The following is a 25,789-nucleotide window of genomic DNA, read 5'->3' as shown; positions in this document are numbered from 1 at the left end:
AAGTATACATACAGGTCGCAGCCCTACAACTGACTGCCAATGATCAGTAAGAACGAAAGCCAACATTTCGCTGTCCCAGTGCCCCACTAGCCTCAGCAAAGTGTAATAATTTTATTTACGTCCACTTCTATAACAAACGAGAATTTTCTCACCGCTAATTCGGTAACGATATAAAATGTTGCAAGTGAAAGTTTGTGATTTATGCCATATTTTTTATTTTTTACTAGACGATGCCCGACTTCATCCGCGTGGATTTAGGTTTTTAAAACGTAGGATAAAAGTAGGTCTTTAACTATACCCATCATAAAAACCACGTCGATTCGTTGCGAGTTTGCGACATGTTTGAAGGTCACATCAACAAACCAATAAACCAATAAACACACTTTCGCATATTTTGTTTATTATGGGTAGTGACTTTTTATTCCACTGCATGGAGTCCTGCTTAGACTAAGGTTCATAATGATACACCCAAGTTTCGTCCCCAGTAATAATTTAAGTCAAAACACGATAACCTACTCGCTTTTCTCCATATTTCACACTCCACGTTTGAGTTGCTTGGTCAGCGATAATTCAAATATTTATCACCCAATTGCGATAAATATTGGCATTTTATAATAATTATGAGTCAATTAACTTAGTACCTCCTTAAGAACTACCTTCATTAATAAATCTACTCTCCCATTCAGCACACTTAAAAACATGTTCGTACCTACCTAATATTATGACTTGAATCTAAAGGTTTCCGTTTAATTGAGACGGTTCCTGAAATCCTGAGGTTACAACGAGGGTGTCAAATTTCTGTAGATGGGTTACGCCAGACTCGCTAGGTCGCCCCTACATTCAGCTTCATCTGCTCGACCTTCGTTTTGCTACAGAGATCGCGGGCTCGCTTCACTAGCTACCTTCCCCATTTGCTCCCCTCGCTCTCGTAGGTTCGCTGCATTCAGAACCTCCTTCACTAGCTTCTGGCTTTGCACTTTCAAAAATACTAGGGGTAAGACTGAAGACAGACAAGACTGCGCGAAATAGGGGTGCTCAGATTTTTTTGTAGAGTATTCGTAGTTTTAGAACATATTCCACCTAATCGTATGCATCATTTATGAACTTTAAGACATTTTCACTAAGTTCAGTGTTTTGCGGTTGCCATTTTTTTTAGATTTGTTTAACGAAATGAGGTAGGCAAGTAATCAATTAAGGTATTCGGTCTTCCGGGGTTTCATGATATCCCCTTTTTTTCCGCTGGTAAAAATGCTATTAGGCATGCCGCACAAGGGCGGGTATGTGGGACTCACTCGCAGTTTAAGAGAATTTCGGAGTTTTGGGTATGAGCTAGGAAATTCGCGTAAAAAGTGCGTCAATTAAATTAGTAACACGGTTCATCTATCTTCCAGTTCAAGAAGTAAGCCAAGCTCGCATTCCTAGTTTACAGTTAACTTGGACATGCAAATTGATAAATAATATACTGTGAACACCACGACTATGTCCACATAATGTACTCGCACTGTCGGTTGGGTACTGGTGTGAATGAGGGATAATTTAGAAACTCAACTTTGTTGTTAGATGGTTCTTGACAACGTTAGGTGTACGAAAGTAAAACCGAAAACGGACCAAAAAATATCGTATGCGTATCGTACATACTTACCGACTCCTAAGTTGGTAACAAGATTTATTTAATTAATACTAGATGATCACGCGTTTTCATCCGCGTGGATTTAGGTTTTTTAAAAATCCCATGGGAACTTTTTGCTTTTCCGGGATAAAAATTACTTGCCTATATTTTCAAAAACTGACTTCAAACGCTCAATCATGATGTCCAATTCGCAAAGCTCGCCCAACCTCAACATATTTTATGTAGTAGTAAACAAACATTAGTTTTAGAGTGTAGTATTAACAGTCATAATTTTTTCGCGATCTAAATGCGATAGTGACTATTACTTAGTGGCGTTTGAAATCTTTATTATTATTTTTTGTCCACTATTAAGTATGTTTTGTTTTTTATATTTAAAAGGCTTTCATCCGCTAAAGTCAATGCGACGCGACGTGTCCGTATTTCCTCAAATAAGAAAGTGCAGTTGACTCATACATGTTACGTTTTAGCAATTCTCGCCTCAACACATAAACAAAGTTTCATTAAAATGTGTTGTGGGGTTTTCCACCTTTCTTTTTGAAGTAAAACTTCCCTTGGCGCGACTTGAGTGATAGCTTGAGAGTAACAAACTACTAATTTTGAAATTCTTATCATTTGTTGTTGACGGCAGTCTTAGTAATAGGGTCCCGTTGGCATCCTTCGGGTACGGAACCCTAAAAAAGTAAGTTAGGAAAAAACGCACGATCTGACTTTCCTATGATTCTCACCGAGGCTAGAGAAAGAATTTTACCTGTTTCTTTAACCTAATAATTTACGTTCAATAAAACAATGAGTAAATTAATTGATATTTATTTCGATAAATTAGACAGTATTAGGTATAACAAGCAATAATATTCCGAGTATGACTCTACGCCATTTAAATAGCAACGTGCATGCACCACTAAGAATTCAAATAATCACACTTATCTTATAAACACTGTGAAACACTTACTGAACAACCTCCGGAACAATGTTGAACCCATTCAAACTACCTGGGGAATTAAAAGGAATTTTATTAAATACTTCATCATCATCATCACCAACCAATAGACGTCCACTGCTGGGCATAGGTCTCTTGTAGGGAATTCCACACGCCACGGTCTTGCGCCACCTGGATCCAGCGGCTCCCTGCGAATCGTCTGATGTCGTCCATCCACCTAGTAGGGGGTCTTCCAACGCTGCGTCTTCCGATGCGAGGTCGCCATTCTAGCACCTTGGGACCCTAACGTCTATCGGTTGTACCTACGAACTATGTGCCCTGCCCATTGCCACTTCAGCTTCGCAACCCGTTGAGCTATGTCGGTTACTCTAGTTCTCCTACGGATCTCCTCATTTCTGATTTGATCACGTAAAGAAACTCCAAGTATAGCTCTCTCCATCGCCCGCTGAGTGACTCTGAGCTTTCTTATGAGGCCCATAGTTAGCGACCATGTCTCGGATCTATATTTATTATATTACTAGCTGATGCCCGCGACTTCGTCCGCGTGGATGTAGGTTTTCAAAAGCCCATGGGAACTCTTTTATTTTCCGGGATAAAAGAAGGCAGGTCATGCCTGTCGTAGAGGTGATGGCCGTTGGAGCCGGAAAGTCCTTGAGTGGAGACCGCGTAGGTAGGCAAGCATAGTGTGGGACGCCCTCCAGCACGATGGACCGACGATACAAAGAGGCTGGCGGGAAGTGGCTGGATGAGGAAGGCTGAAGACCGGGTGTGGTGGCGCTCTTTAGGGAAGGCAGTCCAACAGTGGACGTCCGCAGGCTGATGATGATGTAAAAAATCACGTTGATCCGTTGCATCCCTCACACGTCCCTATCCGTCTTCTCCACTCTTGTCTCGCTGGCGAATAAGTTTGGAATAGAATAGGATTTCGATGGAGTGCGTGGATTTTTGTGAACGGAGTTCAATCATGTAGTCGTGGTTTGGTGCAATAGTAAATGGTACAATATTAATTCACCATCAACAGTTCCTAAAAACCCATAGATTAGGAGTGCAGTACCCTGCAGCATCAGTATTGAAGAGTTGGAACTTGAAGTTCAATAATGGTATATATGTTTGGCATCTACAATATTATTTCACAATCAACAGTGGCTTAGGAATGCAATACCCTGCATCATCAGGGTTGTAGAGTTGGGATATGGAGTTGAATCATGAAGTCGTTGCTTGGTAGGTACGTAAGCCATAGTTTATACTAAGCGTAACTTTTATACCAATTCAACATCGACTATTCTTTGAAAAGAGCAACCGCCGAGTTTCTTGCTGGTTCTTCTCGGTAGGAAAGGCATTCCGAACCAGTGGTAGATGCATCCGACTATTCGTAAGTACTTGTAAAAGTTTATTCGAATAAAAAAGATTTTTATTTTATTTTATTTTTATTTCTAAAATAGCTGATTCAAATCTAGAATTACAGTAGCTACCCGTCATCATGATGATGATAGTTGAGAAGTTGGCACTTGAAGTTTGATCATGTATAGAACGCGATAGGTCGAGATGGCAATCGGGGTGGGTATGCGCTAAGCCGGTGTGGGGGTGTGCGTGGCGTTCGCGTCCCCAAGCCTCGTAACCCAATTGCCATCTCGACCTGTCGCGTACTATATCTAGTCGTTGCTTGGTAGTGTACCTACCTATTAATTCTAATTTTGACTACCTCCCTGGCACAGTGGTAAGCGCTGTAGCACGGTAATGTTGTAGTCTTATCAATGGAAGGTCCAGGTTCGATTCCCGGCAGTGTCAGTTACGAATTTTATAAATTCTAAATTTCCTCTGGTCTGGTCTGGTCTGGCTTCGGCCGTGGCTAATTACCACCCCACTGGCGAAGTCGTACCGCTATGCGATTTAGCGTTCTGGTACGATGCCGTGATCATAGACCGTATGTCTATTCATCTATGCCTAGATAAGTTCGATAAATCGCACACGCCAGCTTAAGCTGAGCTGTACGTTTAAAGATTCCTGTACATTCCGGGTTTCAAGTTAAATGTACCTAATTGATGATTGTAATGTCTGTAATTCCTAAACTACTAAAATAAAAATATTAAAAAAACCGACGTCCAAAAACACTACAATTTAAAAAATAACTTTTATTTCTACACGTGTATATAATATGTCGAAGACGGGCGAGCTTCACGCTTTGATTTCTAGTTTCTTTTATTATGCTCGCCCGACTTCATACATTCATACACGTGTAGAAACAAAAGTTATTTTTTACTTTGTAGTGTCTTTGGAAGTCGGTTTTTTAACGTTTTTTTCCCCTTTCTAACAAAAAAAGAATGAATGAAATCGGACTACGCGTTAATGAATTACAACTCAGTATACATTTTAACTTTCATCCCCTCTCCTACGGGAACCATGCTGAATTTCGGGATAAAAAGTATCCTATATTCTTCCTCATAGTATGACCTCAAATCGTACCAAGTTTCATTGGAATCCATTCAGTAGTTTCAGCGTGATGCGCGGCCGTGATACAGACAGACAGACAGACAGACAGACAGACAGACAGACAGACAAAAATGAAAAAAATTACAGTTTTGGGTTCAGTATCGATTATAGAGTGCCCTCGAAAAAAAATTTTCAAAATATCTTCAATGTACAGAATTTGATATATATATATATATATATATATATTGATGATTGGATGATCCATCCTATTAAATACTTACTATAGGCAAATTAGTGAGACAGTAAACTACTATTTCTTATAACACCTGTCTGAATCCAGCGGCTCCCTGCGACTCGTCTGATGTTCTTCCGGTGCAAAATTTTAAAAATTGCCTGAAAAAGAATCGACTGTTAGGCGGTACGAAGTTCGCCGGGGCAGCTAGTCTAAATATATAAAAGGAAAAGGTGACTGACTGACTGACTGACTGACTGACTGACTGTCTGACTGATCTATCAACGCACAGCTCAAACTACTGGACGGATCGGGCTGAAATTTTGCATGCAGATAGCTGTTATGACGTAGGCATCCGCTAAGAAAGGATTTTTGAAAATTCGACCCCTAAGGGGGTAAAATAGGGGTTTAAAATTTGTGTAGTCAACGCGGACGAAGTCGCGAGCATAAGCTAGTTGTAAAATAAAATCTCTACTCTAAAGCAGGCGGCAAGTGGCAGCAACTGACGACAGCGACAAGCGACCGTACCACCGACCTCTAGCAACACTACTGTTTTCTATACATTTTCTGACTTTGTATAAAGATAATATATTCCGAGTAGGTACAACGATACTGCCGCAGCCACCCTGTCGTCGCGAGACGTGTGTCCCCTAACTTAGTCGGAATAGTCAAATTTAAGAACTAGTAGTGTGGTCACTTGTCGTTGTCGCCAGTCGCTGTCGCTTGCCGCCGGTGATATGTTGACTGTTCAAGATTGTGCGAGTGCCAAGTTACGCAACCTAGGTATCAAAGACAGATTCACCAGACATTCGTAGGTATCAAAGACATAACATCCATTCTTTTTACTAACAGAAAACTAGATGTGCCCTAACAAAAAATAAATGTACTAAATCATAGTACCTATTATTACCTACATACTTGTCTAGTGGTAAAAAGCTATTATGATCTCAGCCACAACAATGGGTCGTGAGACTCTCCCATAAAGCCTACATACTTATATAAACAGTCATCGATAAACTTTTTAATCGTTCCAATATCCATAATGTACTCAGGCATTTAATGGATTTTCAAGATTATGATGTAATTGCATTGTTTTGTCAATATAGGTAGGTACTTACAAGGTACGGGCGGACGGACAGCGAAGGCTTAGTAATAGGGTCCTGTTGGTACCCTTCAGGTACGGAACCCTAAAATTGATGTTACGATACGGACAGCTGGTACCTATACATTATTTCAGCCAGAAATCGGAGACTCCTTGGAGGCTCTGTGTGCTGTAGGGCGATTGTCTAAAACCTGCATCAATCATTATTACAATCTCAATTGTTCTGATTGGCTGAATTTGTGCGATTCTTGTTGCAACAATGAGCAACAATGCATTGTGGCCAATAGTGAGCGAGCATTAACCAATCAGAGATGATTGCGATCGTGACATTGTAGCTGTGAAACAACCGCGGTAGGGCCACTGATATCATGAATCAGTTTGACAATAGCAGACATTTAAGAGTTCTTAGTAGCAATAGCAGAACATAAAGGAAACAATTTGAGGCGCTGGCGATCAAAACGGTTTAAAACACTTCTGATCAAAATATTCTTTAATAATTTTTTGGCCCACTGAATACAAATCTGAACTCATTTCCAAGCAAACTGTACCCACTGAAATTGAGTCCAAATTTCATGATTTCTATCACTGAATACTTTGAACAATTTTTTCTAAAACAGTCCAAAGTTCGTGATTCCTATGATTGAATGATTCATATTATGTTATGATTGCAGTAAGGTTTCTGGACCTTTCATTCAGTTTTTTTGCTTCATACGTAAAATTTTATTTCGTGCAACCACACCGTTTTATTCGCAAAATGGCTACTCCTCATTAAGTTCTTAACGGGTAGTCAATTACTATCTATGCGAACATGTAGCGAATCATATAGAACACAGAAATCAAAATTCAACATTACCTACCTCAGTATAAACGAATCTTCAACCTTCCAGAATCTAGGCTGTTCATATTTGGAATATGTTAATCATACCACATCATCTCGTCATCATCAGCTTGCATGTGTTGATCACTAGATATTGCACTTACCTATTTAGGTAAGTTTGACAAACACCTGGTCAAAATACCTGTAACAAAGAAGACTCAGATTGACATCTCATTTGCATTAAATTTTACAGAAGTTTGGGGTTGATTGAATCACACTCTAAGTTGGTGCCTATACATTTATAGCAGAAGAAATTCCAATAGTATACTAGTAGAAGAACTAAATTTAGTTCTTCTGCTACCTTCTTAATTCTATAGATTTTCTTCAAAACTCCGCTCTTTTCAAATATTCTTATTTAGGTAATGAAGATTTCAACAGTCACAATCAAAAGTAAATCTTCTAAGATGTTCTAAATTCAGTAATTTGGACTGAACCTTTGCGCCGACATCATGTTGCAGAGGCTGGTAGATACAGTGTGTGCAAAACAAGTAGTCCAATCTGAACTCCAGGCGTATGACTGCGCATTTTACAACAGACCTCAACCGGGTGCCTATTTAGTCTAGGTATGGCCTGCGCAAAATGTTACAACTGTGTGCGCGCACGATACCCAGAGGTAGGGAGTTTATTCAAGCCGAACGCATCCTTAACTTAATGAATGCAGACGTCCTTGACAAGGACCCCAGGATCGTGGGGTTCGGCCAACGGGATGGACAGGTTGGACGGACAGACGGACCGACTAGCACAGTTAGTTGTTTCCATCGTAACTAGGTCATCTTATATATAAATGTGAAGTTCAAGGCGCACCACACTCATTGCAAGTCAAACTCTCGCACAAGCAAGACGCACTTTCACCGGTGACAGTTAGCTACCTCGTGGAAGATCGATAAGTGTTCAGTGATTCAGTGATATTGCCACTTGGAAAGAGATAAGGTAAGAAAATTTGGAAGCTAAGGGATTTGCAGGAAGTGAAAATTTTGAAGATCCTGTGAAAATTCAATGGACGATTTATCAACTTGTGATTTTACAATTTTTCAAGTTTAGAATAGAATATAAGTGTTCTGGTGTTGTTCAAGGATGTCGATACAAAACTTATAAGCTAAGTTTCCGTTAGGAACAAAACTTGCAGAACTAGATAAGCTCTGGAAAGTTAAATGTACGTCACTTGCCGTACACTGTGTAGTCTGTAGGGACTCTACACTCGCACCTTGTCAATTTCTGCAAGTTTTACATTGGATTAACTTCCTCAATTTGACTTCAGCAAGTTTTATTGCTAGTGGCACTTGGTTGTAAAAATGGAATTTTAAAATGTGAGTCGCATTCTACATTTCCCGCCATAATTTCGCGGAGGTACGCAATAACTATGTACATATATTATTGTGAAAGTCGGTAGGTATTAATATCTGGACATAATTCGACGTTCTCAGTGGAGAAAGTGCAATAATAATGTACAGGGATAATAACTTTAAGCAATAATTATAGGTATTCATATTACGAACAAAGCTGATGTTTTTACAAATAGTTATATAAAATGGTGAAATTAGGTAGGTACCTAGTTATTTTTCAGCTTTGTAAAAGCATATTTATATAGCCAGCTAATACTGAAATTCACTTGTGAATTCGGTACGCACATGTAACGTTTGTACCTACATAATATCATACCTGTTGTGTAGGTACCTACTTCGAAAGTTCTAAAATCATATTAGTCGGTATTCATAAAGTCAACGGCAAAGCTACAGTGGCAAAGCTTATTAGAGTTCACTTTGTCTGTCAAGAAACTTATAGGGTAGGTACTTCTCGTTGACCTAGAATCATGAAATTTGGTAGGTAGGTAGGTCTTGTAGCATCCGTAAGGGGAAGAATCCGAAAACCGTGAATGTGTGGTTACATGAAAAATGTGTTCATGAGCAAATAATTAGTATTTTTAACTTTCAAAGTAAGATAACTATACCAAGTGGCGTATCATATGAAAGGGCTTTACCTGTACATTCTAAAACAGATTTTTATGAATTATAGTTTTTGATTTATCGTGCAAAATGGTGAAAAAATACGACTGCAGTGCGCGAGACTGACTCGCACTTAGCCGGTTTTTCAAAATAGTTATCATTGTACACTTTTTCATTTTATCAATTGTTGAATTTATAAGATAAAATTGATAAATACGTAAACTTAGGGTTCCAAACGCGCTCTGCTCTGGTAAGAAGCGCACAACAAACTCAGCCGGATATTCACCAATCATCACAATAACATTTAAAACTTATTATAACTATATCAATGCTGTTAAAGCAACTTATTCCCAAACTTTCTTATAATTACATAATCCTCTAAATAGTAATAGGATTTTTCATAATATTAGTACGCGCACACCCGCACAGCCCTCGCGCTAAGCCGTTGCGGGCGAGCGCGGATGTGCGCCCCCCCCTCTCATACCCCGATTGCCATCTCGACCTGTCGCGGTTTTGTAATACGACGTAGTACCTATTTGTTCTAAGTCACATTGATACAAAAGCTCATCATTAGCAACGTGAAACAATAGTGTAAACTGTAGAGGTCACGAAGATGTCATAGTCTAGCTAGGCGTGCTCTCTTGGTATACGTACCTACTTTACACATGTAAATGGATACCTTCACTTTCTAAAATATGAAAATACGCATTCAGCTCTGAATGAAATTGGTCGTGGTCCGTGAAGACAAAAGACAGTCTTTTATTTGTTGTGCACGCTTGTAACAACTAACAACAATGTCATAGAAATATTATGGTAACTTCATCATCATCATCGCGTGCCTTCTTCGTAACGAATGCGAAAAGCTTCTCTATTTAAAGCAGTCTCTTTAATTTTGGGTAACTAAGCCCTGTCCACCCCCTTATATCGTCTCATCATTTGCGTCTTGGAGCCATATTAAAGAATTCTTCCTTCCAAAACTAACTAACTATGTTAACTTAGGTAGATCTTATTCTACTTATTATAAAACCAAATGATAAGGAACTGCCTACCTGTTAGTTTCATCTGCAGTTTTTTACTTTATCTGACCTTGGTTCATCGTCATCGTCAACCGACAGAAATCTTCTTGCTGTACATAGGTCTCTTATAGAGACTTCCACACGCCAGTTTTGCGCCAACTCAATCCTGCGGCTTCTTGCAACTCTTTAATGTCGTCTGCTCTCTCTTCCACTCTTCTTTCTGCACTTATCGGTGCAAAGTCGCCATTTTACCAAGTTGCTTGGGACTCCAATGTCTACCGGTTTTTCGATTTATAGTGTTCTACCCATTGTCACTTTAGCTTCGCAACCCGTTGATCTGTCAGTTACCTACTCTGGTTCATTCCATTTCCGAATATTACGTGGAGAAACTTCAAGCATAGCTCTCTTTCCAATTTCCATCGTCCGCTGAGTGACTCTGAGCTTTCTTATAAAGTCAACGAGTAACCTTCTATAGCGGTTATTTACTATCAATAATTGTTTTATTTATATGTACATTGTACATAGAGTCGAATATTTCTTAAAGCGGTTTCAGAGTAGCGTTTTTTTTTTTGCGCATATAAACTTATTTTTGTACGTGCGATTTTTGCCACAGGCGCATCTTGTACCTACGAGCATAGATGCGCTGAAAGCTCGTATATTCGTGAGCTGTTTCTACGTGAGAATCCATATTGATACCGACTGACCCACTGATTCGATCAACCGCGCCAGAATGAGCGCGTGCACGTGCTTACGGTTTATTAAAGCGAGAAATGTAGCACGCGTGTAAAACGCGCAGTATAAACGCTAGTCTGCAACCGCTTTTAAGTACTAAATAGACGCTCCATTTGAACTGCAAGCCAACTGTATCATCAAAGTGATACCAAAGACTGATATCAGCTGTAATTAGCATTTTGTAGGTTGCGACATTCCTTAATCAAAGTTTCTCTTTAATGGACTCCCTTTGTATGGAGAGCGCCTCTTTTAAAAAATCCTTCAATTTTTTACGTGATTCATGAGACGCTATTCATTACTTAAATAACGGAAAGATAAATTATTGAAGACAGTTAAAACCGTGAACAAATTCGCATTCATAATTATTTTTGTTTGAATCGGAAAGTGTTTGAATAAATCGGTAGGTATGCGATCGCGTTTTACTTCGGTAGCTGAATAAAATCGTAACGGTTATTTCGCTAATCGTTCTAATCTGTCCCACTCAATTATGAGATCTTCGGATTCCAAACAACCTTCCAACATTCTCATTAACTTTGCCTCCAGTTAAAATATCGCTACTCGTTCGATATCGACATTTCCGTGTTTTCTCCAATCCGTGATAGGTTTCCGTGTTTTCTCCAATCCCCGTTGGTACATTTTGTGATATTCAAAGTACATTATACAGAGGACGTTTGATGACACAAAACCGGCCAAGTGCGAGTCAAACTCGCGCACCGAGGGTTCCGAACTCGGGTATTTTTTTCGTGATTTTGCACGATAAATTAAAAACTATATTATGCATAAAAATAAATAAAAATCTTAGAATGTACCTACAGGTAAAGCCCTTCCATATAATACCCAACTTGACATAGTTATCTTATTTTTAAAATCGAAAATACTTACTAATTTTATTTGTTTATGAACGTTTTAATTTTTTTGTGATGTAACCACAAATTCACGGTTTTCAGATTTATTCGTTAACTTTTGCTATAAGACCTACGGAACCTATCTCTCAAATTTTATGATTCTAGGTCAACGGGAAGGTTTTCTTGACAGACACGACAGACGGGTGGACAGACAGACAACAAAGTGATCCTATAATATAAGGGTTCCTTTTTCCTTTTGAGGTACGGAACCCTAAAAACCTATAAATCAATAATTTAATATTACTTTTCATACTTAACAATTATTTTAAAAATTGTTTTGAATATTCAAATCTCAGGGCAAGACGGAAGTGCTACTAATTAAATTATGAAGTTTATCAATAACTAGGTAGGTGCCGTAGGTTAATTCACTAAGTGAATCTTTGAAGAAATTCTTTATCGTTTCACTTTCCAGCCAACCATAGGATGAATCTGTACTTAATAAACCATATCATAAAAACAACTTGGTATATACTGAAGTAGCAAGTTCACTAGCTCAGCTAGGTAATTAGAAGTCATAGAACGTTCGCGGATAGTGTCGAAAGTGGCGATGAAAGCTGCCACGAACCGAATGGTCAATACACAGTTCGCGTGCTGCCATCAAGGAGTAGTTTCTCGTATGGTCTAACAAATTACATATTAGGAATATTATATACTCACATGAAAGTTATGTAACATCGCTTTTCAAACACCAAGGTAAATAGCGTCTTTGAAATTGACGACAAAGTTTCAATATGGTATTTACAGGCTACCTATGTAAATTGTAGTCCTTCGAACCGGATTTTGAATTATTTTGTAGCAGGTATGTATGTATGTAGTAGCAAAGGTACTATAACATAAAATACAAAAGAGTGTTTGTTGATGTCATTTGTCGCATCAACAAATCGACGAGTATGTTACATGGATGAATTGTGGCATGGGCTCCTTTTTATTCTGGTGATTTCATCCTGTGGCAAATCGAAGAAGTATCTGAGTAAGGCTGGTTATACAGGATTACATATACCCAACGTAATGGAAATGTAGTAAAAGGATAATTTAACCAATAAACACTGTTACAAATAACCTAAATATGAACAGTCCACGAAGGCGACAAGCTTTCATAACATATTTTTAGAAAGCATACAATACCCACCTTTACTAAACAAGTTCTGCGTCTCGCGGCTCGTAAACCACTCTGATTCATTCCTTTCATATCCAAAAAACTTTAAAGTGAAAGTTGTGACGACGCAAGAGGAATCTAGTCATTCATCGGCCGTTGAGTAACGAAATTATTTAAAACGAAACTACGGTATGCTATAAAAAAGCGGATTATTTACGACCCGTAATACCAAGTTTCATTTTGAATCCACAACCTTATAACGTATGGAGTATCATAGTTAGATAGCTAGTAACGTTAGATATTTTCAATAAGCACGTATAATAGGACGGGACAGGGATACTGATGAGTCTTTAATAAGTGATCACCTAAAACCCTGATACAGTGTTTTGGTCAGTAAATGTAAAATAAAATCATGTAGTCAAATAAATTGTGGGTATCATTTAAAACTACATATACTTAAGTAATCCATTGATAAAATAGTTTGTAATATTCAAGTGCAACACGTGCGTAAAATTAGCAGATATTTCCTGTATAGGTAATACATACCTACAAACCCATATTGCATATCGAATTCTATAACACGCAAGAGCCTTAAGCTTCTGATTTATACGGTGTTTAATGTTAAGCGATTAGATATTGAATCGATGCAACAAAGTGTAGGTAATCAGCGATTAGAACATGTGCATCTTGAACCGATATACCGTTTGGTCCACTTCGCGAACACCGTAACAGCTGAGGAACACTTACGCGTTTGTGGAACATCCATTGCATATCTTCACACTTAAATCAGACTCTATAAGTAGTAGATGCAGTGGCGGATGGCGATACAAATTCAGTTATAGACTAAGAGTCATGACTCATCCAGCATTATAGATTTTTCTTTGATTTAACGTCACTTATAGCCTAATATTTGACATATCGGCGATTCAGGATCAAGTCGAGAGTTCCCTCACTCTAGTTCACTAGAGTGGGGGAACTAGTAGACATCGGCTAGCTTTTATCCCGGAAAATCAAAGAGTTCTCACAAGATTTTAAAACACCTCAATCAACACGGAAGAAGTCGCGGGCATTATCTAGTAAGTCATAACTCATAATACAAGATACTGCTTGGTGTCGGTGTGTGTGGAATTTGGGATGTAGTCAAGTTAAAAATTCGAATCGAAATGTATCTGCTTGGACAGGCTATTTAATCATGATCATCTCCCACTATCCTATATGGTTAACAATGACTGATCGCTCCTAAAAAATAATAACAGCACAATTCAAGATTACAGTGGAATTGATTAGTAGCTAATTGATAAGAAGGATCTGAAGGGATAGAAAACAGTGTTTCAAGCAATAATTTCACTTGTAATATCTACAGAATATTTCAGAATATACTTATCGTCATTTCTTTGTGATCAAATGTAAAAAGTAATACAAAATGTCCACGGCTGAATAATCAGCTCGTGCTCACATCCGCGTATGAAACACGCACAGGCGGACTTGTGCGCGGATTTAGAAAGCGGCCCGCAAGCCGGACCGGTCAGCGAATGAGCGAAAAACGTATCAAAACTGAGGAACAAGTAATCATTTTATGTAACACAAGCAGATTCACGCGAATTCACATTCATGAAGAAATGCTTGGTTGTCATATACGCCATAATGTCGTCATACAGCGAATATTCCACGCGGAACGATAAGACGACGAAGCCAATAACAACACATTTCACAAAATTTAATGAATAATTTGGCATTACTGGTAAACTCTATATAGGTACCCTCCCGTAGACGGATAAGATGCCTGTAGTTATTTGGAAAAACTCTTCAACGTGCTAACTCGGCATTGGAAGATGCTTAAAATCAATTCATCACCATCTGTTTAGCTCTACATATATACATTTAGCTCTACATATATAGCATATTGATCACTTTGTTGATGCATATTAGGTAATCTCTTTACTTTACTAAATTGAGAACCGTTCTTATGATTATGCATAGATTGGCATTGGCATCAATGGCGTTTGGCGTCCTCAAATGTGCTTTTTAAGTTTCCCCAAGCTTTAGAGCTGTTACCCTATCTCAGACGGATCGCAATTTAAATCCTTGTCACGTTCACGACAGTAGGGAACTTCTAACAAAACGCCACTTCGACGCCACTGCTGGCAGGAGTTGAATATTACTTAGTACATTTGACGCAGGTAGCCCTAAAGTAGCCCTATGTTTCTTTGATTTTACGTGACCATAGCCTAATATTTGACATATTGTCGATTCAGGATCAAACAGAGTTCCCTCACTCTAGTTCACTCTGCCCTTGTGTTACCTACAGAAGGATTTAAATTGGGATTGCACTGCATAATATTAATCACGATGTACGTACTCGAGAAGGTACTAAATACTAGAATTTCTAGATACATGCCTAGGTACCTGCCTCTTCTAGGAATACGAGATGATGAAATCGCTCAAGTGAAATTATCAACTTTTATTTTTCCACGGTGAATTTCCGATGAAAGTAGGGATCCAGTTTAGCCGACTGCCAAGCCGTAATAGCAGGTCTGCGCCTTCGCTCCGAAATTAGAAAAAAACCGGTCAAGTGCGAGTCGGACTGACACACGAAGGGTTCTGTACCATCGTACAAGGAATAACACTCGTAATCTCGTGCAAGTTAATGACCGGACCGCGCCATCTCTGATGTGGTTTAGTAAATTATTTGTTCAAGAACACTTTTGTGATGTAACCACAAATTCACGATTTTCGGATTTTTCCCTTTACTTGTGCTGGACATACCTACTTGTCCATGATTCTAGGTTAACGGGAAGTACCCTATAGGTTTCTTGACACACACGACAGATACAGACAACGAAGTTATAAGGGTTTCTTTTTTCGTTTTGAGGTACGGAACCCTAAAAACGTTAACCTTCCACAATTGAGGCACACGCGACGCACTTGCTTTCACCCAATGCCAAGTTACGAGCACGTTACATGCTCAGCGCACTACGTAGTCTCCACGCGTTTTGTTTGCTTTACCGGGCTCTACTTATAACATTCAAAGTAGAAAGTAGATTATCAAACTCAAAATTGTAACCTCGTCATAAAATCATTCTTATAAAGAAACATTGGGTCTCAAAAAATGTAAAAAACGTGCCAAATTTCCAAATCCCAAATCGCCAAATAATATCGACGTTTTGACATAGGTATATTTTTTTTAATCTGTTAAAATATTTTACATATTATAAACGGGCGAAATGAATAATCGATCTATCTGTAATCTGCCGATAAGTTAAATTCATTCAAATTCCAAAACTCAAATTCTCATTTCTCAAAAACTCAGCCCTCGGTTAAATATAAAAATATCAATTTTCTTATACAATTATTGCAGTTAAATACTCTTCAGAAATTGCAGTTGAATTCATTTGAGTTGAATGCAGTTGAGTTAATTTGAGTTGAGTAGAGTTCATGCGAATAATATCAGTTCAAGGGTACCTAGTATTACTTCCAAATGTCCGGAGATACCTACAAAAAAATATTAGGACACCGGTTGGGAATTGGGATGTTGGTAGTCTGGTGATTGATTGTCATTGGCTTCGAACTTTCAGTCAGTTTTTTAACTATCATTGTTTAATGTTATCGTATAAATTCCCATTTATTTCAGTGTATAAAACAGTACCTAACGAACAATTGACAAGTTTCAATTGTTCAGTTTTTCCACATTTTTTGCAGATTGTGACAGTAAAACCCTACCAAATTTTGTGCCATGCCCCAAGCAGATATACTTGCACTACCTACATATCTACTAAATAATGATGTACAGTTCTTGCAATTCACGAAGGCGAGTGGACTTTACTTGTGGTTACGACGGATACACAGGCTTTGCGTAAGTGTGCGTGCATGTCGGACCAATCAGTCGCGAGCAAGTGCTCGCAAACGCACACATTCAGTGTATGTTACTTATACCGATACGACTTAAACACAAACATGAGCCACTTGCCTTCGTGAATTGCAAGAACTGTACCTACTTATCTGCAGAATATACCAAACATATAACTAACTATAGGTTCGAATCGAAACTCACAGAACAGGTCGAACTTCTACCATTCATCATCATCAACATCATCGTCAACCGATAGACATTCACTGCTGGACATAGGTCTCTTGTAGAGACTTCCACACGCCACGATCTTGTGCCGCCTAAATTCAGCGGCTCCCTGACTTCTACCATTAAGCCTTAGGTTTACTGGAAAATCCTAGGATTTACCGTAGTTCGTCCCGTACTAAAAACCGGTCAAGTACGAGTCGAACTCCCCCACGAAGGGTTCCGTACCATCGTACAAGATTGTTCTTTTTATAATGATGCCCGCGACTTCGTACGCGTGAAATTAGGTTTTTAAAAATCCCTTGGGAACTCTTTGATTTCCCGGGTAAAAAGTAGCCTATGTCACTCTCCAGGTATTTAACTATACCCATGCAAAAATCATGTCCACCCGTTGCTCTGTTGCGACGTGATTGAAGGACAAACCAACAAACAAACACACTTTCACATTTATAATATGGGTACGTGGGTAGGTACTGATAGTATCGAAGTATGGATAAAATATGATTTAATTGTATATTTCTTTAGATTAGGTATAGGTTGTAAGTTGACTTGGAGAGTATTAAAACGGGTCTAATATAGAATACGACGTAGGTTTTGCGGTTTTATATAGGCGACATCCGCTTCGTCGAAAGTGAGGTTTCCCGCGTAACGCAGTTCAGTCGCCTGCGCAGACGCAGGGTCACTGGGTCACGAGGTCGATGGGTTTGATTCTGTGACAATTATTGTGTTACCTCTAAATGACATCTTAAAAGATATTCAAAAACCCGACTTCGAAAACCACTACAAAGTAAAAAATAATATTTTTTGTTTCCACACGTGTATAATACAAAAAAAAATTGTTTAACTATGTAGTGTTTTGGAAGTCGGTTTTTTAAACATACCTATTTTTTATTTTAACCTTTTTAGTGTTAGTAGCCATTGCTTGATTTGGTAGGTAAGTAGGTACGTACCTAAAATATCAATTTTACCAGCAAAACTTTCCGAATCCACACTTGATGACTTAGGAGTTCAGTACCTTGCAACATCAGGATTGAAGAGTCGGGACTTATAATTCAATAACAAATGTCTATACTCGGCATTCACAATACTATTTCACAGAACCAGTTCCTGAATCTCAATGGTTTACGAGTACCTACTCTGAATCATCAGATTGAGGAGTTTGCAGTATAACCATGAAGCTGTTTCTTGATGCCTAAAATATCAGTTTACCATTAGAAATCCCCGAATCCCCACGGCTTAGGAGTTCAGTACCTTGCAGTATCAGGATTGAGGAGTTGGGATCCGAAGTTCAATAATGTAGTCAATGCTTGTTACCTAAAATGATATTGCATAATCCGCAGTTCCTGAATAGTAAGAGTCCTGTATCCTCAATCATCAGGATTAAGGAGTTGGGACTTGGAGTCCAAGCACGAAGTCGTTGCTTGGTACCTACAATATTAATTCACTATGAACACTTCCTGAATCTTGATAACTTAGGCGGACAATAACCCTGCCGCAGCAGGATTAAGGTGTTGGATCCAAAAAAAAATATGGGACCACCACGGAAACTTCTCCTGTTGATTAAAAAAAATATTTTGCAAATCGGTCCAGACAAGATCGGTGTACATCCAAATAACATAAGAAGTCGGTTAAAATACCAAAGAATTCGAAAAATCGAAGGAACTAAATCCCTACTTTATTTCGCTAAGATATTTTCATTCATTCAATCTGTCAAGTCTTATCTAGCCCAGAGACTAGAGGAGACCGGACTGAATGAATGGCAAAATTCAAAACAAACTTATAGGTTTTAAAACAAATTAGTAAATTAGAAAAGGGATTTAAAATAAGACTTAAATTCAAGTCCATTGATTTATAAGAAAATTCTTTAATAGTTCTAACAACACTGGACATAGCAGGTATTTGAAGAGAGGCACATAAGCATAAATAAAACATTAGCTCAGTCGTCTGTACTTGCCGTAGCAAAATTTCTCCAGAGAGAATCTTGAATGCACTCCATTCAGACTGGTGAGATGCGTTAAGCTTGATTTGTGACATACCTACTTGCTTTTTATGCATTAATCAGTTTTTAAAATGTAAAAAAACACTAAACCTCAATTTAAACTTGATATTTCTTGTTTGTTTCTAAATCAGTAGGTAAACAGAGAACATCTAATGCAAGTCGCTACAGCGCGTTGTTAAGGTCAAAGAAAGTAGATCGTGCAGTAAATCGTGACCGTGAATATTAACTTCAATTTATATAAGTTAGCACTTCATTAAGGCAGGTGCGAGAGTTGACATCCGAACTACAGTTAGTAAGACCGGGTCACCTGTATTAGAAATTGTCGGTCAAACCGCTAACACACTTCTATACCGGATAGGTGATCAAGCAGCGTATCGCTGTATTGCATCTCGACGATAATAAACATCATAATATTGCATAGAAAGTTTCACGTACAACTGACTTGAGAAAATACTCAATCGAGTTTAACATAAAAAGAACTGTCTTGTTTAACGACATTTTTAAACAAAAAGTGGTCAAGTGACAACTACTTTCGTTAAGTAACGTCCACTTTCTTCGAATGTCAATAACAAAAGTTAAACGTAGGTAATTAAAACGTTTCATAAGTAGTCAAACGGCGCCGATAAGATAATTATTTTAATAGACATCCTCCAATTAGTCTACATCCTCGTAAAAAATACTACGAGTCATAAGGGGCCACTTTCTATGAACAACTCCGAACACAGGCAATCAATCCGAGCGAATCATTATTCACTCATAAGAGCACTTTCTAATCGACGCGACGTCCACTGAGACCACACGGCTTAACTGCGCTAATCTATCAATAGATTCTCTATATAATTCAGTGTAAAATTTGTTACTTACCCAATTCAATTTGTTTTCAGGATGCATCAGAAGGTGTCAGGCTGGGCGCTATTGGCCCTCATCAGTTCATCGACCATACTTCACACGCTTGCGTATCCACAGTCTTCACCCCTTATCTCACAGGTAGATAAAGCTTTTACTTACCATTATTATGAAATTATATCGATGTGCTCACATAGCATAACCTACATACTTCAAATTATAGAAAAAGAAAATGTGCCAGAAAACATTGCTAATTTTTTTAAACATATTTCAGGCCCCTAGTAATGTTCGGACACAAAACCTCCAGTATTACAGCAATTCCTTGCCCATTCATCGAGAGCAAATAGGTGAAGAACGAAAGTTCGCTGAAAAACCCAACGCCTTGAAGAAAGTAGCGTTGGACGATCTGGACGACATTCAAAATAATTCTATTTCTGACAGCGGTTTCTCATGGTCGAATATGCTTGGTAAGAAAAAACTTACCTTACAATCTACTCTTATAATGTTACCTCTTTAAAAATACCTCAATTGAGTATTCGAAATCATAATTAATTAAATTTACTCCTCGAACTTTAGAAGACAGAATTTTTTGGGCGATTTCATTCAGAAATTAATACTTCATAATTTTATTTAAAAAAATCAGTGTGTTCTATTATTTTTCCCCCGTTAGGCCAATTAAATATCCAAAATCAATTTTGCTTTTATATTTGAATCTTCAGGTATGATTATGCACATGATTTTCAACCCTGGCGGCAACGGACCTAACAAGAGTGACAACTTGGATACCGATGTCGGCTCGCCATCTCCTTGGGCCAGTTTACTGTCCATGGGTTTCAAAATCTTAACAGCCATTCTGGGAGGAGGAGCATCCAACGACGGAATTGACAAAGTCGACAACGGAAACTCTCCAATGCAGGTAACTTTGAACTAAAACGGTTATTTAACGCATGTAATCTTATATTTTAACTTTAATTCAGCAATTTATTGTACAAAATATATTTTAATTTTATTTGCAACATACTGATCCACTAACATTTTTTGTAGATATCGCATATTAAGTTTTTTTGCATATTAATTTTATTTTATCTTTCACACCATTAATGTAAAGCACCTATAAAATCATTCCTCACCTTTACGTAGTAGGCATTCCAAATTAGATTTTAGATACCTTCAAGTAACGACATTTACACACATTAGGACTACCTCATTGATTATGTCCGCTCTTCACTCACATGAGAATCGCGACGCGAAAGCACAGATACGGCGTGAAATGATGGATGTTTCGCGTCCTTCAGGGGCTTTCGCGCCGCAACTCGAACGCGACCGAAGAGCGGGCAATAAAATAGAAAAAAATATCTGTTTCCTGAATCATTTTTTTTTGAGGTGATCCTATAGTTTTATTGTAAATAGTAAAGTTTGGTTATGGAGACGGTTTCGCTTCTCGCTTGCTTCAGAGTATATTGGCCGCGGTTCTGTCGACGGTGCTCGGTGCAAAAGATCCTGACCAAGTCGCCTCCATGGCAAAGCAGGCTGGAGAGGTACGCGACCTATCCTTCCTACCCATTATGACTTTCCATTTATTGAATTGCCTAATAATATTAATTAGCTTAACTGTTCAGTTTTCTTGTTTTCCTCAAAGTTACTGATGACAATTTTTTCTTGCAGTTTATCAACATCGTCGTGAATCTCTTGGACGCCCTTAAGACGTCGTTGTCTCATCGGTCACTGAGTGCTCGATCAGCCGGCCGTAAGGATTCCGTCAGTGATGCTGCCCTTGCTGGTATTGCTATGCTCAAGACTTATGTGAGATCCTTCGGAACCAGCGACGACAAATGCCTTCAGAAATATGTATGCGATGCTAACAATGAATGTTCCAGCGATATCGGACCCAAGAGTGTCTTCTGCCAACTTGGAACGTAAGTTTCTCTGCTTTTTGTGAACCATCGTATAGGCATTACTTAATGATATGATCACATATAAACAATGTTTATTTTGTTTCAGCTATGCCGCAAGCTTTGTTCTGGAGAGACAATCGGCTGGCACGTTTGACCAATTTTATGAGGCAGGACGTCGTGGTCGTTCCGGCATCGATTGCCGTCAACTTTACCTCGAATGCAACGAGGTTTAATATTTAAGGCCGCTAAAGATCCACCTTACGTAAAATTCCGCCAAATACATACTTTTAAAACTATGACAATAATGTTAACACGTCGCTGTGAAGATGACTTAAAAATATCTTTTACGTAAAATTATTTTGTGAAGAAACAGTTTTAAAATTTGAGATCAATTATGTGAGTTCTTCCAAATCTTCAGTTTATTATGTGCTTTTAAAGAACAATTTAGCTTTGCATGAAAATTGGCAGTCTGTTATAAATTTTATCCCATCGCACAATATAAAAAACTGCATAAAGTTAGGTATTATTTATTTAAATTATTTATTTATTTAACTTATTTTAGAAGTTAATACTTGATCACGTTAAACAAACCACAAATGTGTAGAATATACCTTTTCCGAAAATTCCAACGTCTAGAATTCCAGGTCAATTTATTGTATTATAAAATTGGCAATGAATTTGTTTTGTAATTCCGCCAATTTTGTGAAATTAACGACTGATGTAAAGGGTGATATGATTATATTTATTTATGTCACTGGATAGTTAGTAATGATTATTGTGTATATTTTTGTGATGGTATGATTGAGGACGTCCTTGAGTGAATGTGATTGTAAAATAAAATTTTAAAAAGAAAAACTCTTTTATTTTAAACTGGAGCTATTTCGGTTTTACCCAAATCTATCATTCAAAATTATCATATATCATTGAGAGAGCTAAAGAAGTGGCATGAAGTGGTATACTTATCAATACTACTTTTAAATGTCAATTAATTTAATTTAGTTAAAAAGATTTGTGTTATACAATCGAATTAGTACCAAGAACTGTAAAAACTTATCAACTATCTTATTACAAGATAAACCGACTTATCTCTAATTTGAAGTCTTTTGCCGTCCCTTAACTAAAAAATATTTTTAGTTATCGCCAAAAAAACGGGGATTTTCAAAAACTATTAGGAAATATGCCTAAGCTGCCTTTCTATATCTAAAAAAAAGTCATTAGGTAACTGTAAAAATAATTTAAGAGTTATCGCCAGAAAATATGGCAATTTACAAAAACCGATCTTTCTAAAAAAGAACTGAACTCTAAACCTTGTTCCTACGTAACATTATTTTTTAAAAACATTAGTTTTAGGTTTCCATGTACTGGAGTTTTTTGGCGATAACTAGACAAAACTACTATTTTGCAGTTAAGGGCTTTTTAGTTAAAGGACGCCAGAAGCCGGATTCTACATGCAGACAGGTTCAATAATGCGGTAGAAACGATATGGCCTAAGAGCCAGCGCATGCCAGACCTTCCTTATTTTATAAAAGCTGAAAGTTTCTCTGCGTATTGTCCCCAACACCGGGGAGAACGTTTGTTTTGATGTTTGTCTGAATCAAAGTGGCTTTGAGAGATAATGTGGCTAATTCCGTTGTACACAATTTCTAAACTAAACTAAAATGACACGTCTAAATCTATTGCTATCCCTTTCATAATGTTGCTTGCGGTAAAGGATAGCACTAGTTTTAGACCTGGTAATTTAGTTTAGTTTAGAGATTGTGTACAAGAGAATCGGCACCAATAAAGGTGTAAAAAATCTTACGTCAAAATAAAAAGTCTAATTATTTTATATTTTTTTCAGAATAGTATTAGAATTTAATGCACTTCATGCATTACCAGACAAAGTATGGTGGCAACCCCCTGCCAGACACCTTTGAAGTTTTTAATAAATTATTAACGATGTCTGGCGGGGTTCCCACGACACTAAGTGTTTGGCAATGCAATGACGTGATTTCTAATGCTACGCCGAGGAAAATATTAAAAAATTAAACTTTATACTCTGACGTAAGATTTTTACCCTGTTACCTGTTATATCCCAAAGCCACCATAATCCAAAAAAACGTACCTCCCAGTGTTGGGACAATATGCCGAGATACTTTCAGCTTTTATAAAATAAAGAAGGTCTGGTATGCACTGGCTCTCTCTCTAATAGTTTTCTTTCATTGCAGAGCGCTTGAATTTACATTTTATTTTATCACTAGCTGATGCCATACATTCGATGCGACTCGCGCGTTACATATTGTATGTTGGTGGTACATCACATTGAATGGAACCCTATTAGAGCGCGACCCGACTCGCACATAGCCGGTTTTTAGGGTTCCGTATGTCAGAATGAAAAACGGAACCCTTATAGGATCACTCGTATCTCTGTCTGTCCGTCTGTCACAGCCAATTTGCTGCGAATCTGCTCTATCGGTCCAGCAGATTCGCAAGTTGAAAGATGGGTACACGTAATATGAATTTCCGTGACCTAAACACGGACGTAAACGTAAATAACTTGATTTTCAATGTGAGGATCACTTTCGGGGGGAAATTAGTAAATAAGATGGTGTCGAAAATGGAAACTAGGAGTAAAAAGGATCTAACTATGCCATTACTCAAACTAAATGCCAAATTCAAAATAATACTGTACAGATACAAATAGGTACTGTATCCTGGAACCGCTTTACATTTCAACCCGGGGTCTGCTTGATTAAAATCGCCACTTCTTAAAAACCGTCATAACTAGGTTATTTTGACTTGCTTTGTGTATACTTACTTGATAATGTGATGAAAATCCTCAAATGATGATACCGTTGCCACTTTGTCACACATTAGAAGCAAGGGAACTAGAGCGTAATAAGAATAGATGTTTCTGATGCATTCCATATAAACCTTGACATTCGCAGTTCAGTGTGACCGGAGACATGACGTTAGAAAACCTCCCCTCCCGCCTGGGAATGCCGAAGCAACTTGTAGACAGGTTGGTCCTTTGTTTTAATCCTTCCCGTTACTTTTAAAGCGTTTAGTAAATAAGAAGATTTACTTACTTTGAAAATAAGGGAAACTTAAAAATGTGACAATTAGTGGATTTAAACTTTGAAATGCAGGAAAGCTTAAAAAGGTCTCACGTTTTGTTTTTAATGCCACAAATAAGTCCTTGATTCTGATTTTCTTAATTAAGAACCTCCAGAAAAACTGAAGTTAACTAAATTTTGGTAAATTTTATATATGTATTACAGTTATTATATTTGTTACATAGGTATGCAGAATACCCAGGTCCTGTACATGATCAACCAATGTATTATCCATACGAACCATCCGCGACATCGCAGGGCCATGTAGGCCATATATCATTGCCTTCTAAACAGTAAGTATTTTAGTATCAAATAAACGTAAAATAAAATCGTCTCATGATCGGTGAGCCACTATAAATAAATTTAAAAAAACTGCTGTAACTGAACTTGTGTATAAGTGATAACAGCTAAGCAAACCAAGTCTTTTTTTTTGAAATATAAACATGGACACCAAATGGTGCTGTTAAAATTAAAACAATTGTCTTTTTTTTAATTACTTGTATAAACTTTTTTTTTAGCCACTTCAGCGGAGGAAGCCATAAAAACAATGCCGCCATGTCAGCATTAACCCTGCTGGCTTTTCTTTTTTTTCTCCATATTCTTCAACAATGTTTAAAAGAACATATGACTGCTCTCAGTACACCCCAGGTCATGATAATGACGGGTGGAAAGGAGGGCGAGGATACCATCCGCCGAATATCAAATAAAAAAGTTGATAAAACCGGTGTTTTAGAAACGGAAGAAAAACGTAAAAATGCATTAAATCCAAGTGTCGTAACTGAACCACCAAACGATGATAGTGAAAAATATTTCACGAAAATTACTTCATCCGATAACGCGTCTTGGAAAAAGTTCCAAAATAATCCAAACACGTATAAAAACGATTATAGGTCTGAAGTTCCCGAATTTTATTAGAACAGGAGATGAATGTCAAATTTTGTTAACTATTAATTTTCATAAAACTGTTATTTCATAAAATAAA

At 37.8% G+C, this 25,789-nt stretch overlaps 4 protein-coding genes across 7 annotated transcripts in view; 2 read left to right on the top strand and 2 right to left on the bottom strand.

The window, feature by feature from the left end:
• LOC117989342 (inositol-tetrakisphosphate 1-kinase-like) overlaps window positions 1–25,789 on the bottom strand; it is a 218,837-nt gene that overhangs the window by 75,920 nt on the left and 117,128 nt on the right. The window lies entirely within an intron of this gene.
• LOC117989289 (YLP motif-containing protein 1-like) overlaps window positions 2,462–25,789 on the bottom strand; it is a 37,972-nt gene continuing 14,644 nt past the window's right edge. Inside the window, exons 9-10 of one of the 3 annotated variants that reach the window (XR_011237699.1) lie at window positions 5,279–7,350; window positions 2,462–2,619 (exon numbers count right to left, since the gene is read on the bottom strand). Coding sequence is in view for 1 of the 3 variants with exons in the window: in XM_069503956.1 (XP_069360057.1) it covers window positions 7,342–7,350 (9 nt within the window). In the remaining 2 variants the exon portion in view is untranslated. Of the gene's footprint in view, window positions 2,620–5,251; window positions 7,351–25,789 lie in introns of those variants that run through there. The other 2 variants (XR_011237700.1, XM_069503956.1) reach the window with 2 other exon arrangements.
• LOC117989292 (uncharacterized) lies at window positions 8,033–22,567 on the top strand. Of its 2 annotated transcripts, XM_034976625.2 has the most exons (7): window positions 8,033–8,138; window positions 19,856–19,958; window positions 20,092–20,284; window positions 20,537–20,733; window positions 21,272–21,355; window positions 21,483–21,733; window positions 21,819–22,567. In XM_034976625.2, exons 2-7 carry the CDS (start codon window positions 19,857–19,859, stop codon window positions 21,943–21,945), a joined length of 954 nt encoding a protein of 317 aa, XP_034832516.1. In that variant the 5' UTR covers window positions 8,033–8,138; window position 19,856; the 3' UTR covers window positions 21,946–22,567. The 2 variants fall into 2 exon arrangements, with proteins under 2 accessions (XP_034832516.1, XP_034832517.1); XM_034976626.2 differs by lacking the exon at window positions 21,272–21,355.
• On the top strand, window positions 24,657–25,722 carry LOC117989769 (uncharacterized). The gene is made up of 3 exons (XM_034977180.2): window positions 24,657–24,713; window positions 24,993–25,100; window positions 25,326–25,722. The coding sequence occupies exons 1-3, from the start codon at window positions 24,658–24,660 to the stop codon at window positions 25,720–25,722; spliced, it is 561 nt and encodes a 186-aa protein (XP_034833071.1). The 5' UTR covers window position 24,657.

Source organism: Maniola hyperantus, chromosome 16, assembly GCF_902806685.2.
Source record: "Maniola hyperantus chromosome 16, iAphHyp1.2, whole genome shotgun sequence".
NCBI lineage: Eukaryota > Metazoa > Arthropoda > Insecta > Lepidoptera > Nymphalidae > Maniola > Maniola hyperantus.
This window is presented reverse-complemented; position numbering and strand designations above follow the sequence as displayed.